This window comes from Hemitrygon akajei, chromosome 7 (genome assembly GCF_048418815.1).
Source record: "Hemitrygon akajei chromosome 7, sHemAka1.3, whole genome shotgun sequence".
Lineage (NCBI taxonomy): Eukaryota > Metazoa > Chordata > Chondrichthyes > Myliobatiformes > Dasyatidae > Hemitrygon > Hemitrygon akajei.
The window spans coordinates 122,067,293-122,089,074 of NC_133130.1; the positions used below are offsets into that span (position 1 = coordinate 122,067,293).

Here is a 21,782-nt window from a genome sequence, read left to right on the forward strand (position 1 = left end):
ACTCTTTATCTCAGGGGTGTCAAACTCATTTTAGGTCACGGGCCGGATTGAGCAAAATGCAGCTTCATGCGGGCCGGATCAGTCGGACGCGTGCGAACGCAGCTTTCGTTGCCTCCGTTTTTTCAGCCTGCTCTCATGTGTCTCAGTCTCTGCTATAACTACAAAGTGTTTCACTTTACAAATTCCGTTTCTTATGAAGAAGACTGCCGAGCAAGACTGCCGAATAAACACTAAAAACCCTGAAAACCTGGTACCTGAATAAACTCAGCATTAGCCATATCATACGCCATAGGCACTTCGATTACTGGGGCCAGCTTTAATAGTAATTAGATATTATCTCGCGGGCCAAAGATAATTCCACCGCGGGCCGGATTTGGCCCGCGGGCCTTGAGTTTGACATACATGCTTTATCTCATGTTCTCATTATTTATTGTTATTTACCTATTTTTGCATTTCCTCAGTATTTTGTCTTCTGCATTCCTGTTGATCTTTCATCGATCCTGTTATAGTTACTATTCTATAGATTTGCTGTGTATGCCCACAGGAAAACAAATCTCAGGGTTGTATATGGTGACATGTATGTACTCCGATAATAAAATTCACCTGAACTTTGAACTTGAAATCCGTAACACACTAGTAGGAAGATTGATGAACGCAAATTGAATCGTAACTGTTAAGTAATATGATAAATAGAGCCATAGTTACCTCACAAGAGGCTGCCATTCTGTCCATCACAAAATGTCAGAGCTGCTCTCTACATCCATTCACAGGCCCTTGCTCTGTAGCCTTGCAAACTTCTTGCCACCGTATGTACATCCAATTCTTTTTCAAAGCCCATCATGGATCCACCCTCCACTTTATTATAATTAAAACCCATGACACATTTGAATAACTTATACCAGTCATAGTCATCATCATCATGTGCCATGTCATATGACATGGGCAATCATTGTCTATCATGAGCATGACTGTTCTTGGCAAATTTTCCCACAGAAGTGGTATCCCATTGCCTTTTTCTAGGCAGAGTCTTTACTGGATGACCCCAGTCATTATCAATACTCTTCAGAGATTGTCTTCCTGGTGTCAGTGACTTGTGGTCACATAACCAGCTGCTCATACAACCATCTACCACCTGCTCCCGTGGCTTCACGTGACCCTGACCGGGGGTACTAAGTAGGTGCCACACCTTGTCCAATTGTGACCTGCAGACTAGCAGAGGGAAGGAGCTTCTCACATCTCCTTTGGTAGAGACATTGCTCCACCCCACCATCCGACCACTTCATTATAAAGTTATTAAAACCCACAAAACAAATACTAATAGGTATACACATTTGAATAACTTGTACCAGTCATAGTACAGGGCAGAAACTGAAGGATAAAGTAAAATATTGATGTAGAGGGTTTCTGGGATGTTTTCAGTTCAAACAATGCAGTATCACAGCAACAACATAATTTCAAGTGTTTTATATTAGATACAAATGAGATTTACTCATCTCTGCATTGAACGGAAGGTATAGCTTGCAACTAAGGGGCTTTTGAATCAGCAGAGGACTCATTTCCGTCCTGAGAGATCCATCAGCAAGGAAAGCAGTACTACAATGCTCCATGGAGAGCGAAGGTCATGACAAGGAACAGAAGACACCATGGTCATCTACAGCAACCAAGAACCCAGTTTGTGATGCTTTTGCATACCATTGGACTTGGATTTCTGAGGCCGCGAGAGTGGAACTGCCCCAGTGCCACAGCTTTTCCACTTTAACAACTCTCCTGCACAGATTTCCCGTCATCATCGGACATGATGGTAATCAGCTATGAATGCTCTTTACTTACGTTTATTGTTTGCACAATTTGGTGTTTGATGGTCTTGTTTTGTTTTAATGGATACTATTGGATTTCTTAGTTTTGTGACTGCCTGTAAGGAGGAGAATCTCAAGATTGTATACAGTATAGGTACTTCAATAGATGTACTTTGAACTTTGACTTAATACTGGTACAGGCCAAATATTAGGTAAAAGCTATTTATACCAAGCAACGAGTGTATTTTCTTTATAGCAGAGTAAATGGAAATTTAACTTTTAAAAACATTACACCCATGAGATTAAATAGTGTAAATTTTGTACAAGAATAATAAGGGATTGACAATATTCGGCATGCTAAGGGTTTGGCGTGAGAGTACGGCTGGAATTCGGAAGCCTAAGATTTCGGGGCTCTGGAGATGGGGTGGATCGAAGGTTGGTGTCACGGCAGGAGACCCATGTGTCATCGGGGGAGTCAGGATATCCCGAAGACCTAGGATCTTTGCAATCTTCAGGCACAGAGCTAGAAAAAGGGACGTAACGAACTTTTAACATCAACCAGCCAGTTGTTTGTTATGTCTCCCCGCTCGCTGGGAAAATGGGGAGAGAGAGGGAGGAGGAGAGGGAGAGGGAGAGGGAGAGGGAGAGGGAGAGGGAGAGGGAGAGGGAGAGGGAGAGGGAGAGGGAGAGGGAGAGGGAGAGGGAGAGGGAGAGGGAGAGGGAGAGGGAGAGGGAGAGGGAGAGGGAGAGGGAGAGATAGAGATAGAGATAGAGATAGAGATAGAGAGAGAGAGAGAGAGAATGAGAACATACAATATATCAAATGCCAGATGAAATGCAAAGTCTTTGGGGTAACTGCAAGTCTGTGTCTTTGCTATTGCTTTGCTCATGCTGAGTGCTCGGTAGTGGTACTAATGCTTTTTTTTTACTGGTGGAGGAGGAGGGGGGATTGTGGCTCGCTGCTGCTTACGCACGGGAGGGAGGGGACTTTGGGGTTTTTATGTTTACCTGTCGTTCATTCTTTGGGGCACTTCTCTGCTTTCGTGGATGTTTGCAAAGAAAGAGCATTTCAGGATGTATATTGTATATATTTCTCTGACATTAAATTAGACCTGTGAACCTTTGAATTATTCTGATGTGTTGCAATTCTGACAATGCTATCCAAACATATACTGCAGAATCAGAATCAGGTTTAATATCACCGACATATCTCTGTCTTGGAGGCCAATGCCAGAACATCTTTCAAAGGGTGGACCCCCACATGGCCTCAGGTCCAGATGCTGTACCTGGTAGGACTCTGAAAAACTGTGCCAGCTGGTGGGTGTGTTCAAGGACATGTTCAATCTGCTGCTGCCTGGATACTGTCCAGGGACTGCTGCAGTCAGAAGTTCCCAGCTACTTCAAAAGGGCAATAATCAATACCAGTGCCCAAAAAGAGTAGAGTGAGCTACCTCAACAACTATCACCAAGTGGCATTCTCATCTACTGTGACAAACTGCTTTGAGAGGTTGGTCTTGGCTAGAATCAACTCCTGCCTCAGCAAGGACTTGGACCCACTGCAATTTGCCTATCACCACTATCAGTCTACAGCAGATACAATCTCACTGACTCTCCACTGGGCATTGGATCATCTGAGCAATGGAAATATTTACATCAGGCTCAGCACTCAACAAAATCATTCCCCCAGTATGAATCAAAAAGATCCAAAACCTAGGCCTCTGTAACTCCCTCGACAACTGGATTCTTGACTTCCTCACCAGAAGACCAGAGTCTGTGTGGATTGGAAACAACATCTCTTCCACATTGGCGCACCTCAAGGATGCGTGTTTAGCCCACTGCTCTACTCTCTCTAAACTCATGCCAGGTACAGCACAAATTCACCGATGACACAACTATTGTTGGCAGAATTTCAGATGGTCATAAGGAGACATACTTGAGTAAGTTAGATCAGTTGGCTGAGTGGTGTCTCAGCAGCAACTTTGCACTCAAAATCAGTAAGACCAAAGAATTGTTTGTGGACTTCAGGAAGAGTAAGTCGAAAGAACACACACGAGTCCTTATCGATGGAGAGAGTGAGCAAATTCAAATTCCTGGGTGTTGATATCTCTGAGGATCTATCCTGGGGCCAACATATCGATGCAGATACAAAGAAGGCACGACAGAGCTATATTTCATTAGGAGTTTGAGGAGGTTTGGTATGTCACCAAAGACACTTGGAAATTTCTACAGATGTACCATGGAGAGCATTCTAACTGGTTGCATTTTCATCTGGTATGGAGGGGCCACTGCACAGGATTAGAAATAGTTGCAGAAATTTATAAACTCAGTCAGCTCCATCATGGGCACCAGCACTGAGGACATCTTCAAAAGGCAAAGCCTCAAAAATCTGGCATCTATCATTAAGAACACCCCATCACCCAGGACATGTCCTCTTCTCATTGCTACCATCAAGGAAGTGGTACAGGAGCCTGAAGACATGTACATAATGTTTCAGGAACAACTTCCATTAGATTTCTGAATGAATATTGAACCCATGGAACACTACCTCAGAAATTTTTTACTTCTATTTTTGTACTACTTATTTAATTTATTTTTAATGTATACACCAATGTCCTCGTTATATGCGTCTTCAGACTATGCGGATTCACAGTTATGCGGGAAATCTATTTCTACCAACATCTCCTTATATGCGTCCAAAACTCAGTTATGCGAGGAGCACTGCTTTCCTGCCAATACAAGTCAGGTGCGCGCGCCTCACAATCTCACTCCCGCCAGTCTCACATTGGTTCTGGAAAGCTGTAGATGCGTGATCTTGCGCTCTTAAACTTTTGTTGGTTTTATCTATGGTACAGTGATTTTGTGTTTGAAATATTTAACTATGCCTCCTAAGCGTCCGATGTCATGTCCTAGGCCATCAGCCGAGCAACAGAGAACTGTTTTAACACTTGAAAAAAAGTTGGAAATTATAAACAGCGCAGCATCAGCTGAGGGTAACACAGCTCTGGGATGCTACTGACGGGAACAGAATCTTGCCTTTAAAGTTCTTTTGTTGCTTGGCATTTGGACAGCATTCACCCTAACATAACAGTACGTTTTCTGCCGTCTAACACAACATCACTGACTCAACCACTCGATCAAGGTGTGATCCACATTCAAGGCATTTTTTTTTACAGCAAACTATCTCTCAGATGCTGCAAGCAACAGACCATTTTGAAAATCTCGGGAGATTACCAACAGTGAGGGAATGGTGGAAATTGGAACACTTGGCACAAATGGCAATTGACATGGACCCAAGTTTAGAATGGAGTCACCATTTCAGTCCTTCTCTGCTGTCAACCCTTCTTCCTTACAACCAAATTTATGCTGAAAAACAAAATGCTGCCAAGCAACCAACCCTCACCACTTTCTTCAAACTGGTGCTGGCAGCTCTAAGAATTCTGTGAGTCTTCCTTCACCCCTTGCTGTGCTTGATATGATCCTGACAACCACAACCATCCATCCATCTTATCCACATAAAGCTGCCCGACACCACAACAACCACTCATCTCCCGAAGCAAAGACACCTGCCACTGTTGGTGAGTACTGTACACCCTAGTATGTTAACTTTCTATGATTTATTACATTGAATATTACCTTAAATTGATTAAATATAATACCAATGTGCCTTGTGGTACTGCTTTTGTGTAGTATTGGTATGAAAACGTGAACAAATTACAGATAAAACATATTTAGGAAGCCCTCTGGAACACATCCCTATTTTTTTCATTTAAATAATAATTCACATTATGCAGGATCTATCATCAGAGACCCCCACAACCCAGCCCATGCTCTCTTCTCACTCCTGCCATCAAGAATTTGGCTCAGGTACCTCAGGACCCACACTACCAGGTTCAGGAATGGTTTATTTATTTACTTATTGAGACACAGTGCAGGATAGGTCTTTCTGGCCCTTCCAGCCACACCATCAATCAACCCCTGATTTAACCCTAGCCTAATCATATGACAATTTACCATCACTAATTAACCTACCAGCCAGTACATCTTTAGACTGTGGGAGGAAACCCATGTGGTCACAGGAAGAATGTCCAAACTCCTTACAGAGAGCAGCAGGAGTTATCATCCCTCAACCATCAGGCTCTTGACCCAGTGGGGACAACTTCATTTTTTCCATCATTGAAATGTTCCCACAATCCTTCAAGGACTCACTTTCAAGGACCCTTCATCTCAAATTTTCTATATTTATTGTTTGTTTATTTATTTATTATTTCTTGGAAGTTTCTATGTTCTATTGTTTACAACATTGGACTAAATTTGGCTTTTTTGACACTAATCAACAGAAAAAGACTCTTTCATGTCAAAGTGAAAACATATCTCTACAAAGTGATCTAAATTAATTACAAATATGAAGCACAAATTAATTGATCATGTAAGTATTCACTCCCTTGTGTTCTTGTTCCAAATTCCAGCATCTGCATTCTCTTATAACTCCACAAACAAGTTATCCACTTGTCCCTCCCCACTAATCTCCCACCTGGCACTTATCACTGCAAGCGTCCTAGGTGCTACACCTGCCATACATCTGTGAATCTGCTGATGTTGTATATTCTGTCTGGTGCTCCCGACCTGTCTCTTCTACATTGGTGAGACCTGTTGTAAATTGGGGGGATCGCTTCATTGAGCAACCTGCATAATCCGCCAATAGTGGAACATCCCAGTAGCCAAACATTTTGATTCCCATTCCCGTTCTGACATGGCATCCTCTTCTACCAAGATGAGGCCACCCTCAGGGTGAAGGAACAACACATATTCTGTCTGGGTAGCCTCCAACCTGATGACATGAACATCAATTTTTCTTTTCATTTAACAAAATTCAACCCCCCCCCCCCCCCGCTTCCTCTATTCTCCACACTGGCCTTTCACCTCTTCTCACCTTCCTATCACTTCCTCCTGGGTCCCCTCCCCTCCTCCTTCCCTTTCTCCTATGGTCCACTCTCCTCTCCTATCAGATTTCTTTTTCTCCAGCCCTTTCATTCAGGTCTACCCACCTGACTTCATCTATCACCTTCTAACTTGTCCTCCTTACTTTTTTTATTCTGGCATCTTCCTCCTTCCTTTCTAGTCCTAAAGAAGAGTCTGAAATGTTGATTGTTTATTCCCTTCCACTGATGCTGCCTGACCTGCTGAGTTCCTCCAGCATTTTGTGTGTGTTGCTTTAAGTTATCCACTTGACTGATGCTAAGAAAAGATTAATATGGGGCAGTACACCAGAAACACAGTAGACAGCCAACATTTTTCCCCAGTGCAGCAATAGCCAATACCAGAAAAATCTGAGTTGAGTGGAGGAAAGTTTAGGGAAGATATCAGATATAGTTTTTTTATATAACAAAGAGAGTGGTGGGTGCCAGAGGTATACATTATAAGAACAATTTAACAACTCTTAGACATGCACATGAAAGGGGCACGTTAACGTACTGGTTAGCACAATGCTTTCCTGTATAGGCGACCCAGGTTCAATCCCCCATCACTGTCTATAAGGAGCTTGTATGTTCTGCCCATGAACACACAGGTTTCCTCCAGATGCTCCGGTTTCCTCCCACAGTTGATAGGTTAACTGGTCATTGAAATTTGTCCTGTGTGTTCTTCCTAACATCCACCAGGGATATTTATCAGGAGCACTGCATTCATAGGGCCTTGGTATTATCATGGAGAACACCCATCCTCTTTGACTTTCTACCATCAGGCAGGAGATCCGACGGCATAAAGACAAGAACAGTCAGGATGGGAAACAGGTTCTTCCCTCACGCCATTAGCCTTCTGAACTCCCTAAAGCATCAAATTTGAAATGTCTCTGGATAATTTATACTGTACCCTACAATATTTAATTTATACACTTTACTTTGTTAAGATATGAATAATTCATTAAAAGATTTAATTCTTACTTTCCTAAGCTATTGCGTGTTATATGTGTGATAATATGAACTACAACAATGTGATTAACACATTGATCTGGAGAGATGTTGTCTCATTAACATTACAGTGGCATGCAAGAGTTTGGGCACCCCTGGTCAAAATGTCTGTTACTGTGAATAGTTAAGTGAGTATAAGACGAACTGATCTCCAAAAGTTATAAAGTTAAAGATGAAACATTGTTTTCAACATTTTAAGCAAGATTAGTGTATTATTTTTGTTTTGTACAATTTTAGAGTTAAAAAAAGGAGCTCCTTGCAAATGTTTGGACACCACAAGAGATTTGAACTCTCAGATAACTTTTACCAAGGTTTCAGACCTTAATTACCTTGTTAGGGCGATGGCTTGTTCACAGTCATCGTTAGGAAAGGCAAGGTGATGCAAATTTCAAAGCTTTATAAATACCCTGACTCCTCAAACCTTGTCCCAACAATCAGCTCTTGTGGGCTCCTCTAAGCAGCTGCCTAGCACTCTGAAAAATAAATGATGCCCACAAAGCAGGAGAAGGCTATAAGAAGATAGCAAAGTGTTTTCAGGTAGCTGTTTCCTCAGTTTGTAATGTAATTAAGAAGTGGCAGTTAACAGGAACGGTGGAGGTCAAGTTGAGGTCTGGAAGACCAAGAAAACTTTCTGAGAGAACTGCTTGTAGGATTGCTAGAAAAGCAAATCAAAATCCCCGTTTGACTGCAAAAGACCTTCAGGAAGATTAAGCAGACTCTGGAGTGGTGGTGCACTGTTCAACTGTGCAGCGACACCTGCACAAATATGACCTTCGTGGAAGAGTCATCAGAAGAATATCTTTCCTCACCACAAAATTCAGTGTCAGAAGTTCCAAAGGAACATCTAAACAAGCCTGATGCATTTTGGAAACAAGTCCTGTGGACTGATGAAGTTAAAATATAACTTTTTGGCCACAATGAACAAAGGTATGCGTGGAGGAAAAAAGGGTGCAGAATTTCATGAAAAAAACACCTTTCCAAATGTTAAGCACGGGGGTGGATTGATCATGCTTTAGGCTTATGTTGCAGCCAGTGGCACGGGGAACATTTCACTGGTAGAGGGAAGAATGAATTCAATTAAGTACCAACAAATTGCGGAAGCAAACATCACACCGTCTGTAAAAAAAAAAATAGCTGAAAATGAAAAGAGGATGGCTTCTACAACAGGATTATGATCTTAAACACACCTCAAAATCCACAATGGACTACCTCAAGAGGCACAAGCTGAAGGTTTTGCCATGGCCCTCACAGTCCCCCGATCTTAATATCATCGAAAATCTGTGGATAGACCTCAAAAGAGCAGTGCATGCAAGACGGCCTAAGATTCTCACAGAACTTTTGCAAGGAAGAATAGGTGAAAATCCCCCAGACAAGAATTGAAAGACTCTTAGCTGGCTACACAAAGTGTTTACAAGCTGTGATACTTGCCAAAGGGGGTGTTCTCTAAGTACTGACCATGCAGGGTGCCCAAACTTTTGCTTCAAGCCCTTTTCCTATTTTTGTTACTTTGAAACAGTAAAAGATGGAAATAAAAAAGTAATCTTGCTTAAAATATTAAAGAAATGTGTCATCTTTAACTTTATGCCTTTTGGAAATCAGGTCACCTTTTACTCTCTTAGCTATTCACAGTAACAGAAATTTTGACCAGGGGTGCCCAAACTTTTGCCTATCATATGTGTATACATTAGGCTAAGATTAAAATGGGGTGATTGCTGGGCAGCGCAGCTTGAATTGCAAGGGCCTATTTTGCACTGTATCTCAATAAAATAACTTTAAAATAAAAATGGAGGATTTAGGGCTGTGCGAGAAGGAATGGTTAACCTGACTGGAGAATAGTTTCAAATTGGGCCTGCTATGGTCCCAGGTGCAGTTTAAATGGTTCGACAGGGTCTAGATGGGCCAAAGGGTCTGTTTCTGTGCTGTACTTTTCCATGACTATCGGTCAGTACAATTTATGTGGGCCGAAGGACTCCATGAAACTGTCCTATATTGTTAAACTGTGAAAGGTGGCATATCACATTAACCTGCGCTGTGATGTTAGTCTTTGACCCAGAACTCGGAGACCGAAGGCCAAAGCTTGTTCTACGTATACCGGAGCCAGGGGCTTGTTCCCTCCCGGCCAGGGGAAATCCCCGGGCTCCGAGAGTCGACGGGCCCCGACATACAGCCGTGGGGATTTGTCGCCTTAAAAGCCGGTTGTTAAATTTTAATAAACAACCCCGCTCACCTTCTCGATGGGAGCCGGCTTCTGCGCAGCCAGCGAGCGGGCCAGGCTGAGCACGGTGTTGAGGTAGAAGCCTCGGCCGGCCGCCTTCCCCGCCATGTTGGACGGCCCAGTCAGTCAGAGCGTCAGAGCCCGCCCACCGGCTCCGAGGAGAATTCAAACCTAAGTATGGGCCTCAGCTCCGGGGGAGAAAATGGAAAAGTCAATCAGTCAGTCAGTCAGCTCCGGGAGAGAATGGACAACCCACCCACTGACACCACGGAGAGACATGATGTTAAACCTCGGCATTGGCATTATCTCTGAAGGTGAATGGGGAGCGAGGTCTCAGCAGGGATGGCATCTGGGTCACGGAGGAGGAGTTGATCAGCGAATATGAGAGATATAGGGGCAGAGTGAGGGGGCCTCTGAATTGATCGGGGAATATGAGTGACTGAGGAATTGATCAAAATCAGGTTTATTATCTCCAGCATATTTCATGAAACTTGTTAAATAGGCAGCAGCAGTACAATGCAGTACAGCACATATTGAAAAGAAAAAAAATACATATATGTATATTAATAGTTTGATCAAAAATAGTACAAAACAGAAATAATGTATAAAAAAGAGAGGGAGTGTTCATGGGTTCAATGACCATCATGGAATCATGTGGCAGAGGGGAAGAAGCTGCTCCTGAATCATAGAGTATGTGTCTTCAGGCTTCTGTACCTCCTTCCTGACTGTAACAATGAGAAGGCATGTCCTGAGTGATGGGGGTCCTTCATAATGACACTGCCTTTCTGAGGCATTGCTCCCTGAAGATGTCTTGGATACTAGGGAGGCTGCTACCCAAGATGAAGGTGACTAATTTTACAACTTAATGTAACTTCTTTCAATCCTGTGCAGTAGCACCCCCTCCATACTAGAGAGTGATGCAGTCTGTCAGAATGCTCTCCATAGTACATCTACGAATTTTTTGAGTATTTTTGCTGATATACCAAATCTTCTTAAATTCCTAATGAAATATAACTGGTGTCTTGTTCTCTTTGTAACTACATCAATATGTTAGGACGTGGTTAGATCCTCAGATATCTTGACACCCAGGAACATGAAATTGCTCACACTCTCCATTTCTGATCACTCTATAAGGATTGTTTTATGTTCCCTCGTCCTACCCTTTCTGAAGTCTACAATCTCTTACTGACATTGAGTGCAATGGTCATCAGGGGTCAAAAGTCATTGATAAGCGAATATAAATACTTCGTACTTTGATAAAAAATGACTTTGAACTTTGAAAAGGGGTTATGGCACTGATCAGCTCTCTGAGGTCCAGAAATAAGTTAGAAATCAATTAAATATAAGAACTGGATTTGACAGAGTCGGTATTGATCAGATCAAAGTTAAAAGTAAATTTATGATCAAAGTACGTATATGTCACCGTATACAACCCTGAGATTCATTGCCTTGCTGGCATACTCAAGAAATCCGCAGAATAATAGCCAGAACAGAATCAAGGAAGACCACACCAACTTGGGTGTTCAACCACAGTACAGAAGACAACAAAATGTGCAAACAGAAAGAAAGAAAATAATAATAAATGAATAAACAATAAATTTCAAGAACATGAGATGAAGAGTCTTGAAAGTGAGTCCATAAGTTGTGTGAACATTTCAATAATGGGTCAAGTGAAGTTGAACTAAACTATTGTTCGGGAGCCTGATGCTTGAGGGGTGGTAACTGTTCCTGAACCTGGAGGTGTGAGTTCTGAGGTTCCGGTACCAACTTCCTGATGGCAAGGGTGAGAAGAGAACATGGAGACTGTAGGTCTGACACGGTGGTCAGCAGCACAGGAGCGCCGCAGGGGACCGTGCTCTCTCCGGTCCTGTTCACCCTGTACACATCAGACTTCCAATATAACTCGGAGTCCTGCCATGTGCAGAAGTTCGCTGATGACATGGCCATAGTGGGGTGTATCAGGAATGGACAGGAGGAAGAGTATAGGTAACTGATACAGGACTTTGTGATATGGTGCAACTCAAATTACCTGCGTCTCAATATCACCAAGACCAAGGAGATGGTGGTGGACTTTAGGAGATCTAGGCCTCATATGGAGCCAGTGATCATTAATGGAGAATGTGTGGAGCAGGTTAAGACCTACAAGTATCTGGGAGTGCAGTTAGACGAGAAGCTAGACTGGACTGCCAACACAGATGCCTTGTGCAGGAAGGCACAGAGTCGACTGTACTTCCTTAGAAGGTTGGCGTCATTCAATGTCTGTAGTAAGATGCTGAAGATGTTCTATAGGTCAGTTGTGGAGAGCGCCCTCTTCTTTGTGGTGGCGTGTTGGGGAGGCAGCATTAAGAAGAGGGACGCCTCACGTCTTAATAAGCTGGTAATGAAGGCGGGCTCTGTCGTGGGCACAGAACTGGAGAGTATGACATCGGTTGCAGAGCGAAGGGCGCTGAGTAGGCTACGGTCAATCATGGAAAACCCTGAACATCCTCTGCATAGCACCATCCAGAGACAGAGAAGCAGCTTCAGCGGCAGGTTGCTATCGATGCAATGCTCCTCAGACAGGATGAAGAGATCATTACTCCCCAATGCCATTCGGCTTTACAATTCAACCGCCAGCGGTAAGATATGTTAAAGTGCCGGGGTTAGGACTGAGCTTAAGTTACCATTCAATGTATTTTAGTGAACTATTTAAGAACTTCTTAAAAGCTATTTATTAATGCTTTTTGAGAGGGTGATTTTAGATGCATATCATATTTATACAGAGTTAAGTATTGTATGTAATTAGTTTTGCTACAATAAGTGTATGGGACATTGGAAAAAATGTTGAATTTCCCCATGGGGATGAATAAAGTATCTATCTATCTATCTATGTCCTGGATGGCGGGGGTCCCTGTAACCCCATTCCATGTAGATTTGCTCAATGGTGGGAGGCCTTTACCTCACAGAGGGACTGGGCCATATCCACTTGTTGAAGTTTTAGATGTCATGCCGAATCTCCACAAAATCCTGAGGAAGTAGAGGCACTGCCATGCTTTCTTCATAATTACATTTAAGTGCTGGGTCCAAGACAGGTCGTCTAAAACAATCAGAATCCGAATCAGGTTTATTATCACCGGCATGTGACGTGTAATTTGTTAACTTAGCAGCAGCAGTTCAATGCAATACATAATACAGGAAAAATAATAAATAAAATAATAATTAATAAATAAATAAATAAATAAATAACAGCATACAGTATATGATGTCAACAAAATAGAGAGAGTACAGAGGAGATTTACTAGAATGTTACCTGGGTTTCAGCACCTAAGTTACAGAGAAAAGTTGAACAAGTTAGGTCTTTATTCTTTGGAGCATAGAAGGTTGAGGGGGGACTTGATAGAGATATTTAAAATTATGAGGGGGATAGATAGAGTTGACATGGATAGGCTTTTTCCATTGAGAGTAGGGGAGATTCAAACAAGAGGACATGAGTTGAGAGTTGGGGGCAAAAGTTTAAGGGTAACACGAGGGGGAATTTCGTTACTCAGAGAGTGGTAGCTGTGTGGAACGAGCTCTCAGTAGAAGTGGTAGAGGCAGGTTTGGTATTGTCATTTAAAGTAAAATTAGATAGGTATATGGACAGGAAAGGAATGGAGGGTTATGGGCTGAGTGCAGGTAGGTGGGACTAGGTGAGAGTAAGCTTTCGTCATGGACTAGAAGGCCTGTTTCCATGCTGTAATTGTTATATGGTTATATATGTATATTGAATAGATTAAAGGAAGTGCAAAAAACAGAAATACTGTATATTTAAAAAAGTGAGGTAGTGTCCAAAAGTTCAATGTCCATTTAGGAATTGGATCACACTGACATTTTTAAAGTTGTTGACCCTCTCCACCTCTGATCCTCTGATGAGGACTGGCTTATGGACCTCTGGTTTCCTTCTCTTGATCAGATATCAAAAATATTAAGACATTGATCATAAATCAGAGGAGCTATTGAGGCCTTAAGAGTATGAAATTAAGTTCAACTCTAAAAGAAGTGAAAATATTTTTAGATCAATTAGAATCAGAATCAGTTTAATTATCACTGGCAGAACTCTTGAAAATTTGTTTATTTGTGACAGCTGTACAGTGCACACATAACAAATTTCTGTAGGTTACAATAAAATTTAAAAATTGTGCAAAACAGGACTAGTGGATCGGACAGATGAATCAGAATTGGACAGAGAATGAAAAGAAATGAGATCTTGATGCCTAGTTTGGGTTCCGTCAAGACCACTCAACTCCTGACCTCATCACCTCCTTAGTCCAAACATGGACCTAAATACCAGAGGTGAGGTGAGAGTGATGGCCCTCGACTGAGGTATGGCATCAAGGTTAAAATAGAGTTCATGGAAATTAGGAGGGGAACCCTCCACTGGTTGGAATCATACCTGACACAAAGGAAAATGGTTGTGGTTGTTGGGGTCAATCATCTCATCCTCAGAACACCACTGCAGTTCCTCAGGGAATTGTCCTAGGACCAAACATCTTCAGCTGCTTCATTAATTACCTTCCTTCCATCATAAGGTCAGAAATGGGGATGTTCGCAGATGACTGCACAATGTTCTGCACCATTCATGACTCCCCAGATAGTGAAGCAGTTTATAACCAAATGCAGCAGGACTGGACAATATCCAGGCTTGGGCTGACAAGTGGCAAGTAAAATTCGGGTCACACAAGTGCTAGGCAATGGCCATCTCCAACAAGGGAGGCTCTAACTATCAACCCTTGACATTCAGTGGCATCACCATCACTGAATCCCCTATTATCAACATCCTGGGTGATACCATTGACAGGAAACAGAACTGGTCTAGCCATATAAGCACGGTAGCTAACAGAGCAGGTCAAAGGCTAGCAATCTTGTGGTATGTTAGCCACCTCCTGACTCCCCAAAGCCTGTCCACCATCTACAAGGCTCAGGTCAGGAGTGTAATGGAATACTCGCCACTCACCTGGATGAGTGCAGTTCCATCAACACTCAAAAAGCTTGACACCATCCAGCACAAGGCAGCCCACTAGACCCTCGGCCACTACTATCTAGAAGGACAAGAACAACAGATTCTGGAAACTTTGCCATTGGAAATCCCCCTCCAAGTTACTCACCATCCTGACTTGGAAACATATTCACGTTCCTTCATTGTTGTTGAATCAAAATCATGGAATTCCCTCCCTAACAGCATTGTATGTGTACCTACACCTCAGGGACTGCAGCAGTTCAAGAATGCAGCTCATCACCACCTTCTCAAGGGCAATAAATGTTGGCTCAGCTGGTGACACCCACATCCCATAAATGAACATTAAAAAGGAGTTAGATTTTTTCAAATATTAAAATGGTTCATCTATTATCAAAGTATACACCTCTGAAATTATTCTTCTCCAGATAGCCATGAAACCAAGAAAAAACAAGAACAGCAGCATGATCATCAACTCCAAGTCCCTCCTCCCTACACAAAAATGAACAGAAACAGAATAGACACATCGAGCCCGTCGGAGTCCAGTCCTTTAGCAACAAAGGATATTTTAACATATACTAATAAAACTAGCATACACTAATACGTTAATTAAATTGTTAACAGTGGATATCGAAAATACTAGATACAGATCGGTCTCTAGTTATCAAGAAAATCTGTGACTGAGATGTGAATGCAGATAAGAATTGATTGTGGACTTCAAGAAGGATAAGACGAGGGAACACACACCAGTACTCATAGAAGGATCAGAAATGGGAAGAGTGAGCAATTTCAAGTTCCTGGGTGTCAATTTCTCTGAGGATCTAACCTGGACCCAATATGTTGATACAGCTACAAACAAGGTATGATAGCAGCTATGTTTCATTCAGAGTTTGAGAAATTTGGATATACCACCAAAAACACTCACAGATTTTTACAGATGTACCGTGGAGAACATTCAAACTAGCTGCATCACTGTCCGCTATGGAGAGCAGAGCACTGCACAAGATTGAATAAGCTGTAGAGAGTTGTGAACTCAGTCAGCTCCGTCATGGGCACTAGCCTCCCCCACGTCCAGGTCAATCGATGCCTCAAAAAGGTGGCATCCATCATTAAGGACCTTGTCACCCAGGACATGTCCTCTTCTCATTGTTACCATCAGGGAGGAGGTACAGAAGCCTGAAGACACACACTCAGCGATTGAGGAACAGCTTCTTCCCCTCTGTCATCCAATTTCTGAATGGACATTGAACCCATGAACACTACTTTTTTTTTGGCACTACTTATTTAATTTAGTTCTTTTATGTAAGGAGTGGGAGGAGTCAGAAGTGCGGTGACGTCCAGCAGAAAGGGGCGAGGCAGCGGGAGGAGGTCACGTGACGATCGAAGGGGCGGAGCATCGGAAGGGGTCAGCTGATTCTGGTCCCGTGACGGTCCATGGTGTCCATCCGTTGTTGAGTCCGGCTGCGAGAAAACGGAACATGTCGGCCTATCCGAGTCGCTGTAACCCCTTCGCCGAGGATGATGAGGACGATGAGGGCCAGGGCCGTGGCCGGGGTTTCGGCGGGGCAGCTCGGGAGGAGGGTTGGAGCGACGCGGCGGATCGGCAGAACTACCTGAGGCAGGAGGCGCTGAGCAGTGCCCGGCGGGCCGTACAGAGCAGTGGCAGGAGCGTCGCCCTCATCCACGAGTCGGAGCAAGTGGGCGCCGACACGGCCGAGGTGAGAGCTGCTGGTGAAACGACAGCGCAGAGGCATGGGGGAGGGAGGGTATGGCCGCTGGTCAAAGTAGTCAGAGTACATATGTCACCACAACCCTGAGATTCATTTTCCTGCGAACATACTCAACAAATCTATAGAATTGTAATTATAACATGATCATTGAAACGTCAAGTAGAATATAGAATGTAACAAACTGTGCGAATGCAATATAAACTATTAGCAATAAATAACGAGAATATGAGATAAAGAGTCCTTAAAGTGAGATAATTGATTGTGGGAGCATATCAATGGATGGGCAAGTGAGTATAATTACTCCTTTTATTCAAGAGCTTGATGGTTGAGGGGTAGTAACTGTTCTTGAACCTGGTAGCGCGAGTCCTGGGGTTTTTGTACCTTCTAAGGACCTGATGGCAGTAGTGAGAAGAGAGCACGTTGGGATCTCTGGTGATGGATGCTGCTTTCTACATAGCATTTCATGTACATGTGCTCAGTGGTGGGAAAGGTGGTACCCATGATGAACTGGGCCACTACTTTCGGTAGGAATTTCCATTTAAGGGCATTGGTGTTTCCATACCAGGCTGTGATGTGGCCATTTAATATATCCTCCACTTCACATCTATACCTATAAATAATTATGAACCAGACAACAAGTAGAATATTTCAGCATTGAATCCTTTGGGTATGCTCTGGACGCCTCAGTCGGAGAGAAACAAAGGGGTCAGTCATGGGCTGCTGTCCTGTCATCAGCTATCCGGGCCGGCAAGCCACACACACTGCTCCACACCTCACCAAACTCCCTAAGAAACAGCAAAGGGCCAAAACACACCAATATGTCATTCACAGGGTCCAATCACACAAAGTTGAGCAGTGGACACATATTTAAAAGAAGTAGTAAAATAAGTAAATACTTTTGTGAATTTTTAGCAGGATTTTGTGAAATTACCTTCGGTCAGTTTGTTTGGTGGGGCCATCTTGAAGTTGTTCTTGCTTGCCCTCAGATCCTGAGGTCACATTTATCTCCTTTCAACAGGTGCAATGTAAGGGATTTGAAGATGCAGTCTGCACAATCTGTGTGGATTGTCTCAAAGTCCCACAAAGCAGATGTAGTCGTAGAAAGGAACCGCACAGAAACAGGTCCTTTGACCTGTCTAGTACTCGCTGAACCATTTAAACTGTCAAGTCCCATTGACCTTCACTGGGACCATACAGCTACCATCCATGTACCCATCTGTACTAATCTGAAACATTGAAATCAAGCTCATGTGCACCACTTGTGCTGACAGCTCATTCCACACTCTCACCACCCTCCGAGTGAAGAAGTTTTCCCTCATGTTCCCCTAAAACCTCTCACCTTTCACCTTAACCCATGACCTCTTGTTGCCCTACCTAACCTCAGTGGGAAAAGCTTGCTTGCATTTACCCTATCTATACCCCTCATCATTTTATACACCTCTATCAAATCTCCTTTTGATTTGCTATGTTCCAGGGAATAAAGTCCTAATCTATCCAATGTTTCCTTGTAACTTGGGTCCTCCAGACCCAGCAACTTCCTTGTAAAATTTCCCTGCTTGCTTTCAACCTTATTTGCATCTTTCCTGTAGGTAGGTGATCAGAACTGCACACAATACTCTAAATGGGGTCTCAGCTACATATTGTACAATTTCCATGTAACCTCCCATCTCCTGTAATCAATATGTTTACGTAAGAAGGCCAATGTGCCAAAAGCTTTGTTTCCCACCCTGTCTACCTGTAAAGCCACTTCCAAGGAATTATGGACCGTATTCCCAGATCCGTTTGCTCTACTGTTCACTGTGTAAGACCTACCCTGGTGGTCCTACACCTCTCACTTGTCAGCATTAAATTTGGTGGGTATGGTAATACAGATGGTTGGCTTGGAGCTGTATAGACATTCAGTTAATTAATTTCTCCAATATCTTTCATCTCATTTTCTTTGTTATTCTCCACTCTTTCCAGAAGTTTTTCAGTGAAGTTAGGTACATAGTACTAAATTCTTCTGTTTCCTTATTGCTCCATTTATCCTGTCTCACTCTATGAAGATCCCAAGGTAGCTTTTGCTAATTTTCTATTTTCCTTGGTGTATCTCTTGAAGCCTTCAAAGTCTGTTTTTATTTTCTGGTATATTATTCATGCACTCCATTTTCCCTTCTGTGGTAAGGGGAGAGGGATGAGAGAAAGGGCCAGTTTGCTTTGTTTTCTCCCGCTTCCCTCACCAGCCCTCCCCACTCACTTCCTTGATCACCTTCCCAAGGACTTTCCAATTTACCAGAGATTAACTGAAGCGTTGTGGGAGATTGAGAGAGAGTGAGCCTGTCTGAGATATCAAAGTGGTGGGATCCTGGTCTCTAGGGCACTTGCTATTTCTTTCATAGTATGTGGTGGGAGGCTGATGCTTCTGCTGGAGCAAGTGGGGCAAGGATTGATGTCTGGGATACTGTATACATTCTGGTGTTGAATTGAACTATTGATCTGGCTGTTGCACAGGAAACACTGGTGGAATTACTGGTAGATAGAGACAGAATCTTCGTCTTGTCACACTGTCCTAGCATCAGAGCTCAGTTGGTTGGGCTGAAGCTTGCTGTTAGTGCCGTAGACTTGTAAATGGAGGAACAAACAAAAGGGAAGATCTCATGGTTGAAAGCCATAAAAGATGAAGTGAAAAAGGCCTTCTTGTTGCACTCTTTGTAAAGGCAAATATTTCTCCAGATGCTGGGCATTGAGTGAAGCAGTTTTAAAGTGTGAAAATGTGAGGGATTTCTTTATCTAAGCTGGTGGAACTCATTGCTATGGATGGCTGTGGGGGCCAAGTCACTGGGTTATAGTACTGTGCAAAAGTCTTGGGCACATATAAGACCATAAGATATTGGAGCAGAATTAGGCCATGTAGCCCATCAAGTCTGCTCCACCATGATCGTTTTCCCTCTCAGCCCCAATCTCTTCTGTCCCCATAATCCTTCATGCCCTGACTAATGAAGAATCTATCAACCGCTGCATTAAATATACCTGATGACAATGAATTCCACAGATTCACCACCTTCTGGCTAAAGTTCCTCTAATTATTAATGGCTCCGTCTAAGTAGACAATGGATGCGTCCGCTCACCTCCATTCTAAATGGACATCCCTCTGTTCTGAGGCTGTGTTCTCTGGTCCTAGACTCCTCCACTATAGGAAATATCTTCTCCACATCCAGTCTATCGATGCCTTTCAGCATTCGATTGGTTTCAATGAGGTCACCCCTCATTCTTCTAAATTCCAGTGAGTACTGGCCCAGAGCCATCAAATGCTCTCATATGATAAACCTTTCAATCCCGGAGTCATTTCCGTGAACCTCCTTTGAATGCTTTCTTAGATAAGGGGCCCACCACTGCTCACAATACTCCAAGTGAGGCATCACCAGTGCTTTATAAAGCCTCAACAAAACAATCTTGTGTTTTATTTATTGTGCTATTTTTATTATTTTGTTCTTTTTCTTTGTTGTGTTGCAGTTCTGTTCCCCTTTACACTTGTGTACTGGAAATGACATTAAATACCCTTGAATAGTGAGACTAAGCTGATATGCAAGGAGCAGCTCGATAAGCAGGCAAGAAGAGAGCAGTATATATTGATATGGGTAGTGAAGTTTGGAGGTGACTTGCGTGGTTTACGAAGCAGCTAACCTTCAGAATGCCTGTAGATTAGCATGCCAATTTACACCAGCAGTCCCTAGATTAAAGTGCACATGAACACGAAGCAAGTGCTGTCCACAGAAGAAAGATCAGCCAAGCACTTATCGATATGTGGTGGTTGTCCATCATGTCCAGCCATGACCAGAAACCTGTGCAGGAAAGTTTTTAAGGTGGAAAAGCCATTGCACTGGGGCAATTCCACTCTCTCGACCTCAAAAGTCCGGGTCCGTTGGTGCGAGTAAGTATCACAAACTGGGGTCTGTGTTTGCAGTGGATGGCCATTACACATTCTGTGTCCTGTCCTTTGCTCTCCACAGAGCGTTGCAGAACCACCTTCGCTGTTAGACCTCAGTGTAGATCTCATCCATCCAGTCTGCCAGAGGCTGACTTCCCATGTCCTTTTCTCGCCAGGGTCTGAGGCCTGCCAGCTGTTTAGCTTGCATGTCAAAGCAGTGTACCAGGGTATGGCCACTGTCACGTGCAGTTACTTGGAGTCACAGGTGAGAGCTAGGCATCCAGTGGGGACCATAGGCAAATGACCTGCTTTGGAATGGACATGGCAACCTCTCCCTCCCTGGACTCCCCATACACCCCAATTTATTGATATAGAAACTCCTATATCATAGGAATTTGTATGTTCTCACTGTGATTGTGTGGGTGTACTCTGGCTTTCTCCCACATTTTAAAGACAATATAGGTTAGTAGATTAGTCACTTAAGTGTAATTGGGTGACACTGGCTCACTAGACCAGAAGGGCCTTTTGCCTTGGTATTTATTTTTTCTCAAATACAGTGCCTTGTAAAAGTATTCAGCCCCCAACCCTTTGTTCACATAAATGAGTATTGCACCCAGGGATTTTGATCATTTTATCTGAGTGCCTTTATTTGTGAATCATGTGCTCCTTTTTTCACAGTAGAGCCCAAAAACTGTAAAGCATGAAAAACTAAAAATTCAAAAACAAATGTCAGCTGTTCAAAAGTATTCATCCCCCTTTGCTCAGTACTTAGTAAACCACCTTGCAAATCTATTACAAGACAGTAGTCTTTTTGGATGAGCTTTACACAATGTGACAGAGCAAAATTTGACCATTGTCCTTGCAAAATGACTCGGTGTGCCAAGTTAGTTGGAGAGCGGTGATGGACAGTAATCTTGAGGTCTTGCCAGAGATGTTTGATCATGTTCAGTGTCCTGCTCAAAGATGAACTTTCTCCCCTGTTTAAGTTTTCTGTCAGAGGCTAGAGGTTTTATCCAGAATCTCTGTATTTAGCAGCATTCGTCTTCCCATCAATCCTGACGAGATTTCTATACAGGTTTCCCCCGCTATTCGAGCGTTCCTATGAAACTGTTTGTAAGCCGAGATGTTGTAAAGTGAAGAAGCAGTTACCATTAATTTATATGGGAAAAATTTTTGAGCATTCCTAGACCCAAAAA

The 21,782-nt window shown here is 43.0% G+C and overlaps 2 protein-coding genes across 3 annotated transcripts in view; one reads left to right on the forward strand and one right to left on the reverse strand.

Annotated features, from left to right (window-relative positions):
- pi4kab (phosphatidylinositol 4-kinase, catalytic, alpha b) overlaps positions 1-10,331 on the reverse strand; it is a 326,669-nt gene extending 316,338 nt beyond the window's left edge. For both annotated transcript variants that reach the window (XM_073051867.1, XM_073051866.1), the window contains exon 1: positions 9,990-10,331. In XM_073051867.1, the coding sequence (XP_072907968.1) occupies positions 9,990-10,085 (96 nt within the window). In that variant the 5' untranslated portion in view covers positions 10,086-10,331. The remainder of the gene's footprint in view (positions 1-9,989) is intronic.
- A 6,002-nt stretch (positions 10,332-16,333) lies between these two features.
- The window catches only part of snap29 (synaptosome associated protein 29), a 53,842-nt gene continuing 48,393 nt past the window's right edge, over positions 16,334-21,782 (forward strand). Inside the window, exon 1 of the mRNA XM_073051868.1 lies at positions 16,334-16,667. Within this exon, the coding sequence (XP_072907969.1) occupies positions 16,428-16,667 (240 nt within the window). The 5' untranslated portion in view covers positions 16,334-16,427. The remainder of the gene's footprint in view (positions 16,668-21,782) is intronic.